Genomic DNA, 8,741 nt, shown 5'->3' on the forward strand with positions numbered 1-8,741 from the left:
AAAAATAAAAATAAAAAGGTAAAATATGGTGTGGTAGTAGCAGAAAATAGAAAATATATTTTATTTCAATGTGTCAGAATCAGGTCAACATCAGCACCATAGTCAGAGTTTGTTGTTGTTTTTATTGACAGACTGTGATAGAGAAGCACAAGATGAACGTTCCAGAGACCATGAACGAGGTGCTGGACATGTCCGACGATGACGGTAAGTTTCAGAGTCCCACTTTGAACCGTTTCAGACAAAACACCTGAACTGAAGGTCCAATTTCAAAAAGGTTGAAGGTGACTCGAACTTCCTCCTGGTTCTGCTTCTTCTTTAGTCAAAGTTTTTGTTCCARTCATTGAATACTTTTGATTTAATCATTTCCACCTGACTCATACATGCTTYAGATTTCCCAATAATCACTTCTAATTTCTTTTATATGATTTAGTTATAAATATAATTTATTTTTATTATTTTGATTCTTTTTGTGTTTTATTTTTTCCCTTGTCTTTCTCCATCCAAACCCAGCCTTTAAAGCCAATGTCCCTGAAATGATCACAGACGACTATTTTTCTGATGTGGAAGAAGGTATTTCATTTCATTTTCCTACAGTTTTTTTTTAGAACTCCGTCTGCATGTCCCTGTTTTAATTCTTTTTCTCCATATTTCCATATTTTTTTAAACTTTTTGATCTTTTAACGCTGTCACTGTTAAGTTTTATTTAAGAAAAATAGCTTCAAATTTCTCTAAAACATTTTTYATGGTCTGTGAAACTTTGTACTGTAATGCTGCTGCAGGGGTTGTAGAGCCCCCTGTGACACGCCTTTCTGCTGGTTTTCATGGCAACGGTTTGCGCACGGCATTGTGGGATGTGTAACAGGTTTCTTTTCATCCGTTGAGTCGGCGTCTCACACTTGATGCTTTGTCTTCCTGAGCTCGTCAGTGACGCTTCCATTGTAGTTCCACACAGAAACGCTGAAGCAGCTGCTGCAGCGTGGGACTGTTTACTTTCTACACGTCCTGGTTTTATTCCCCCYGCAGCACGCTGTGTGAGTTTAAGTTTATTCACTTTTAGTTTAAGTTTCGTCCYCTGCAGGCTCGTTCGTACTGCTGTAAGTGATGACGTTTCTAAAAAAAAATAAGGCTTATTTTTTAAATATCACACGTCTGTCTGCATTTTGTTTTGCTTCAAAATGTCAGCAGACCTCAGAAATTCACATTTTCTGAATGTAAAAAGAGGTTTTTCTCAGTATATCATTAGAATAACTGGTGTTTTGAGGTTTTGAGGTGTCGCTGTAAGTTTCTTCTGCTGTCGCTCACAATAAATATAAATAATAGGGGTGCAACGATACAGAAAATTCCTGATTCGTTTCGATACTTTAGTCTCATGGTTCAATATTTTTGATTCAAAAGAGAAATGTCCATGCCCTTCTTAACTTGTAATTTATTGAAATTAGTTATGAACATTTGTTTCACCTCAAAAGTGCAGTTTTTTTAATTAAATGTTGCTGAAACAGCAAGTTTCAGTGGATCTGTGCTCGACAGTGCAGCCAGGTGGAGTAGTCGAACACAGATCCACTGAGCTTCAACACAGAGCCTCTTCAGAAAGACAAGCTGATAAAATAAATTTTAAAAATCTGTGTTGTTCGATACATAGTGTGTACTGAACCTAAAGCTCTGTATTGAATGCTTCGATACAGATACATGTTGCATCCCTAATAAACAAGCGTATAAAGTTCGACTCTCTCCCATAAATTGTGTAGCTTTTGGTATAAATATGCAGATTGTCATTCTGATTAAAAACAATCTAGTTAAAGTGACCTAATGCGCATAAACAGGCAAAAAAATGAAATTCTGCTGCTGTTTTTGCAATTTTTTTTAATTTAATGAATGGGATGGTTAGCTAACAGCAAAWCTGGATTGCTGTTGTATGAAAAGTTTTTCATAACATTGCATGTAAAAGAAAAAAAGATAAACGGTGCATCATCTTCAGTTTCACATAACACAGTAGTGAGTGATGCTAAACCTGCACCAGAACTGCTATAGCATAGCTGCTGCTGCWTGCAGTGCAAAAGAAAAATATCCAGATTGTGCAAACGGTTTGATRTTTGGAATAAGAAAAAATAAATAAAACAAGGAAAAAGGAAACCACCTCGTCATTCACACAAATTGTTTTTTTTTTAAACTGGAGCTGTTGAGTTATCTGCAACATGTAAGATATTATTTGTTCATAGACCTTTCCACACAACCCCACTTTGAAGGGAAATAGAAAAAGAAATCCGAAGCATCCAGAATGATAATAACTTGTTTGCTTTCAAACAGAAATGGAGGCTGAAACTATCTGCATCAACTTTTCTTGTAAGTCATAAAAAGAAATATARCTGAAGCCTGACGAAAGTGTTAAAGCAGCTAAACTCTGTGTTTTTTTTTTCTTTTATGCACAGCTCCATGCATGTTTGTCTTGCCATGGAATGTGTGTTCAAGTTGTTGTTGTCCATCTTRAACCTCTGATCTAAAAATAAATCCRGTGTAACTGTAGTCACATAGCAGCAGCAGCAGCGGTGATTAACATCTCCACTAACGCACCGAACACGTCGTGTTTCATAAACTCTGTCCACCGCCCTGCATTTCCAGAGCTAATTAATATCATCCGTCATCTTGGGTCTGAAATYTGAATCAGTGTTAATGGAATTACAACTTTTAACTGATGTTTTTTCCTTGTAATTCATTGATTCCTGTGTTTTTCATTTGAAGCTTTTTATTATCGTGCCATGTGTAAATTTAGCTGTTAGCTTTTTAAACAGGCCGGCCATTTTCATTTGTCTAATGGGAACAGATCAATATAAATGCATAAAGCAACATGTCACCGTCTGACAACCATACAGGAGAATAATCTGTGCCTGAAATGTTCTCTTTGATTATATCAGGGCTGTTTCAACTGGTGGCCCGCGGGCCAGATGACTTTCATCCATCCTGCTAGTAAGGTCACTGAAATTATATATATTTCTACTTACTTTAATACAAAAAAATCATTTTAAATCATATATAAATTTAAGATTTATGATTCAATGCAACAAAATAAATAAATTTAAAAGTTAAAAGATATTATACTTGTTGGCTTTGAGTAACTGTGGCGCACTGCAACAGTGCAGCTGTAAACAACAATGGAAATCAACTAATACTCCAGACAAAAAAAAAATTAAATTATTAAAGTAGAAAACACATTTGTTGCTCACTTACTAGAAATAGTTTTAATCATATCTGCTGCTGGCCGTTTATAATTTCACACTAGGACTCATTTTTATGTATTTTCTGTTAGATTTCATGGAAGAGTTTCCTAGCTATCATTAGCATTAGCTTTCATTGTTTTGATTTAAAACTCATTGAATTTCGTCACATATTGATTTAATTTTTTTTACTAACATGTCAGTTCCTGCTCGGGTCATCTTAATAAACTGAGTTGGTGTAATAATGTACGTGCTGCAAACCAGAAATACACAGTATAAAATATATATTTTTGCACAAATCACAAGATACGAAGTAAAAGTATTGAGAAGTAATGAAACTGGCCTGAAAAGAGGTATGATTATAAGATACGCTTAACAAATCTGATTTAGTACAAATGTAAATTTGAGAAAAGATTAAAAAAGCAATTTTAAATTCTTATTCTTGAGCTGAGGACTGCTTTTCATAGAGACAAGAATGTGTTTAGATGTTAGGCAACTATCTGAGTCACAAATCCACTTACTATTTCTGTGCTGCAGTGAGCTGTAGGTGTGTGTGTGAGTTTGTGTGGGTGTGTGTGTGTGTGTGTGTGTGTGTTTTGGCACACACTTGCAGTCTGGTTAATCCCGGAGTGGGGTTGGTAGGCGGGAGAAAGACGATCTGTTTGTGTGCGTGCCGGACTCTAAAAGAGAGAGAGCGAGTTCTTGCCGGAGAGCTGGACTCCGAGCTGACGGGAGGCTGAAAGTTTGTTCGGTGGTGAAAACCCCCCGACCGCTCTCGATGAAGTGCTTTAAAGCAGGAGGTGAGTTTTTGGCTCTGTGAAGAGGGGACTTTGCTGCTGCTGGAGGCCAGCAGAAAGCAGAAGTCCTGGAGAAAAGGCTGGAATGTGGCCAGATGGGGTCTGTGAAGTGTCTCGTGTGCGGGGACTGAAGGGAAACTTTCAGGGGGGAGGGGTGGCGTGGCAGCAGGGGGTGGAGGAGAAGGGGGTTTCTCTCTGGCTTTGTATGTGGTTGCTGGAATGCCTTCCTTTTTCTTTCTTTTGCTCTCTCTCTGCCTGCATGCACTTGCTCTCCTCCCCTCGATGCTTCACCTCTCAGCTCCTCATCAGGAGCTTTGGATCTGCTGCACCTCTGACGTATGTTTTAACTGTTTGCAGTGTCTAAATTATGTTTGCATTGAAATAAAAAAAACGCTTTTAGCATTGAACTGTGATCAATGATGCTTTAGCTCAACTGTTCTTGATGTTTGTTCTCTCGTCTCTCGGGACAAAAGCTTTTAGTGACAGCAGGACTTTTTTTAGAGCAAAGCTGAGCTGGAAAACAGCCTCTGGTTGAGGATGCATTGATTTTTCGGTCGAAGAAATCCTGACATGATGCAGGATGTGTCAGAAGAACCTGAACGTCAGCTGCCAGGTGAAGAAATCACAGCTGCGTATAACTCCTGTGTGTTTCCATCACCAGGTGATGATGGCTTGACCGGGGAAACGGACAAATATCTGGCCCCCCACGACCTGAGGGAGCTGGGGGACGACTCGCTCCCTCAGGAGGGCTACATGGGCTTCAGTGTTGGTGCACGGTCGCAGAGGTAAGGCTCGCTGCAGCACGCGTCTGCATTAACTAACCAGTAAACCAAAACAAAAGTTTTGTGTGTTTTTGTTTTTCTGACAATCAGGGAACAAAGCGTGTTCTTCTACAAAACGACWCGTAGAAATCACAAACTTGTGCAAAAGTTTCAAAAAAGAGAGGCAGAATAAGTGTGCAACATTCTGTTTTTACTATTGTATTAAAGTAAAAATACACAGTAAAATGTTTTGGAACCAGGTTCAAATGTACACCGATCAATGCTTCAAGCAGGAAGTGAAAAATGTCTCACCAAATACAGGTTGAAATGGTCAAAATAAAACAGTCTTGTGAACAACTTAGTATAAGAAAATGTTCAAGTTCAAATAAACTAGAAAGTGAAAGGAGTTGTAAATACAATAACTGTATTTAAACACTATAGCATCATTTTGTTAAAGAGGTTATGTGTGTGACTGATTTACGATTTACAAACCAACAGTGAAAATAAAATCTTCATTAATGCAGCGTACACAACTTTTCAAAGGCGGCCATGTTGGTTGTTGATGTTGGGGTTGGTCAGGAATCTCCCACTTTTTAAGTTTTAGAGACTATAAATAGAATAAAACAATATCTACGTTCCAGCTAATAACAGTGTTTATGGAAAATATGTGCTTTTATTATCTTATTGCTGCTTGTCTTTATGCATCATTTTTTATTAATGTATTGAAATTAACTATAGTTCAGATGTGGTGAAGAGACATTTTCCACAGCAGCTAACGTCGCTGCTATTTTTTGAAAATTAATTACATCGCAGGGTTAAACAAACATTCTTCTTTAACAGCACCAAAACAAACAACAACAAAAAAAAGATCTAAAAACAGTTCCCTCACTAACTATTAGAGGTTTTTAGCTGCCTTGGTTAGAGGCTACAGTTCAGCTCCTGYGAGTGTTGGACTTTATTCTCTTTTGAAAATATTGACACTTGTGCAACATGGTCCAGCAGGAGGGGTTATTGAATATCTGAGGGGTGACATAAATGGACACAGAGCCACAGGAAATTAGAAACATGTTCGATTGCATGGCCTGGAGCAGAGGGTTGGCTTTAATCAACCTGCTTCCAGCTGGTTGGGTCACTCCTGTGGGCGGGGCTTTTGTTAAATGTGTGTTAATGTCCAAATGAATTGGGCTTAAACACTTATCCATAAATGAGACTGGTTCTAATTTAAATCTTAAATTGATTATTTCATATTTGTGTTGGCCGACAAAAGCAAAAAAAAAAAAAAAAAAAAGAAAACATGACAGATGTTCCAGCTTTTAAACGTTTTTTTTGTCTGCATCCAAAACGTCCATCACTAAAGTCAAAATAAGATAAAAACTCTCTTAACACACCTTAATCCTGYTATAAATTGATAAAACGTCCGTTCTTTGAACCGAAGCCGTCGTTTGTAAAATATTTGAGGAGATCCTCAGAGTTTCAGTCGGCTTCATTCTGCTCCTCTCCTCTCTGCATCACTTCTTCCACTCCTCTGTTTGTTCATGATGTTTTATTCTCTCCTCATGTCCGTTCTTAACTTTAGTACCAAAGCCAGGTAAGACTCATGGCATGAAAACCCCTCCCCGTGACCCCCCCACCATCACCCACTCTCACCCATTCCCCTCCCCCGTCCCTCCCAACCCCACGTCTGTCAGGTTATGACTCTGTGAAGATTTTCTGCATATTTCACTACTAACTTAACGATTTTTGGTTCATTATTAGGTGATTTAACGTGTGTTGTGTACTGCAGGATGTACGTGTGTGATTTGTGGTCCACTTCCTTATTTTCTGCATCTTTGTTTGGTTTTTGTGTGTGTTTATCATTTACGCCTGCATCTCAGTGGGTTTGAAGCTTCAAGCTTGGCATCATTTTGTTTTTTGTGGAGTTTTTTTTGAATTTTGTTTTTATTGAGCTCCCAGGGACTCGAGCTGTAATGGCACATAATACAGAAGCTGTATTTTTTATGTTTTGTTTTGTTTGGTTTTTGACRAGGAGCAAACGTGAACAGTTTTGTTTCAGTAAAAAAATGCATGTTTTTAAAACCTTAATTTTAATGAAATTGGGACGTTGTTTAAAGCATAAATAAAAATAGAATATGAGGATTTGCACCTTCTTTTCAACCTATATTCAACTGAATACAGTGCAAAGACAAGATATTTAGATTTTGTTGTTTATTTTTTTGCAAACATTCATTGTTATTTTTTATAAGGACAATGTGCAATTAAAACAAACATAAAAACATTTGATGCATTGCACCAAATTTAGCCTAAGGCTAGTTCACATCTGCAGTCCTCTTAATAATAACAACAACACAACATCCAACAATAAAAACAAGAAAAGAAAATAACAGAAAAATAAAAACAATACAAAATAAAACATTTTACAATCAACAATAAAAATACATAAACACCCCACCCCACTCTCCAAACACAATTAAAAGGTTATATCACTAAACATTCAATAAAAACCCCTGAGTTTGATGCTGCAACACCTTCCAAGAAAGCTGAGACAGGGGCAACAAGAGACTGGGAAAGTTGAGGAATGCTCCAAAACCACCTGTTTGAATCATTCCACAGGTAAACAGGTTGATAGGAAACAGCTTAGCGTCATAATTAGGTATAAAGGGAGCATCCCTRAAAGGCTCAGTTGTTCACAAGCAAGGATGAAGTGAGGTTCACCATGTGAAGAACTGCGTGAGCAAATAGTTCAACMGTTTAAGAATATTTCTCAACTGAAAAACAACGTCGAATGACCTTTGACCCCTCAGGCAGCACTGCCTTAAAAAAACCACATCATTCTGTAACAGATGTTAGCACCTGGGCTCAGGAAGACTTCAGAAAACCTGTCAGTGAACACAGTTCATCTCTACAGCTATAAGTTAAATCTCTATCTTGGAAAGACAAAGACAGATATCAACAACACCCAGAAACAACGCCGGCTTCTCTGCACTGCATCCAAGACGCCCGTCACTAAACTCATAGTAAGATAAAAACTCTGTTAATACACCTGACTGATGATGAACTGACGAAAAGTGGAAAAGTGTCCTGTGGTCTGATGAGTCCATATTTCAGATTGTTTTTTTGGAAATCATGGACGTGGCATCCTCCGGGCCAAAGAAGACAAGGACTGTCCTGATTGTTATCCACACTGTTTGAACATTAAACATCTTGTTTTTGTAGTGTATTCAGTTGGCTATTGGTTGAAAAGGATTTGCAAACCCTCATATTCTGTTTTTTGTTTTGTTTAGTTTTACACAACGTCCCAATTTCATTGGATTTGGGGTTGTAATTAAAATGTAGGTAAAAGAGTGATTGAGGCATATTTACACTGAGAATTACAACTGGTAAGGAAGAAGGAAACAGATTTTCATTCCATGTTTAGTTTTCTGAAGTCTTACAGTGACGACGTTCTCCATCATGTCTGTTCTTTCCCTCTAATTACTTATGAGTGTAACTGTTGCATCACATCACTGCTCAGGAATGCGTTTTATTTGCCTCGTAAAGATCGTCACGAAGCGGAAACACAACATCGCAGCTTACAGGCTCTGAAAAAAACCAAGAACTTGTCATTTAACAATCTAAAGATGATTTGATCTTTTTATGTCACTGGTTGGATACAGTCAAGTTCCTGGAAGCTGCATGCATTTAATGTTTGTTTTTTTGTTTGTTTGTTTGTTTGTTTTTGTGTTCACGTTCATATCCCTTTACCCCTGCACCCCTTACCAACTCCTCCTCCTCTTCCTCCTCCCTCCATCACTGCGTCTGTTGTCTTGGTAATCCCTCACTGCCACAACAACCACACCAAGCCTCCGTTCCTTCAGTTCTGATAGGTCCCACACGCTAAACCGGAGCTCCTTCACAAGGGACAGCATGATGATCGAGGAGATGCTGGCAACCAACAAGGATATGGTACGTACACTGCGGGGGGCTGTGTTGGGGGG

The 8,741-nt window shown here is 38.2% G+C and overlaps 1 protein-coding gene across 1 annotated transcript in view; it reads left to right on the forward strand.

Moving 5' to 3' along the window:
- Nucleotides 1–8,741, forward strand: part of ank3b (ankyrin 3b) — a gene marked incomplete in the record, with an annotated part of 112,918 nt that overhangs the window by 57,688 nt on the left and 46,489 nt on the right. Inside the window, 6 exon segments of the mRNA XM_014032731.1 lie at nucleotides 132–204; nucleotides 511–570; nucleotides 2,305–2,340; nucleotides 4,668–4,791; nucleotides 6,344–6,355; nucleotides 8,607–8,709. Of these exon segments, the coding sequence (XP_013888185.1) occupies nucleotides 132–204; nucleotides 511–570; nucleotides 2,305–2,340; nucleotides 4,668–4,791; nucleotides 6,344–6,355; nucleotides 8,607–8,709 (408 nt within the window).

The sequence above is a fragment of the Austrofundulus limnaeus genome, unplaced genomic scaffold (assembly GCF_001266775.1).
Source record: "Austrofundulus limnaeus strain Quisiro unplaced genomic scaffold, Austrofundulus_limnaeus-1.0 Scaffold7, whole genome shotgun sequence".
NCBI lineage: Eukaryota > Metazoa > Chordata > Actinopteri > Cyprinodontiformes > Rivulidae > Austrofundulus > Austrofundulus limnaeus.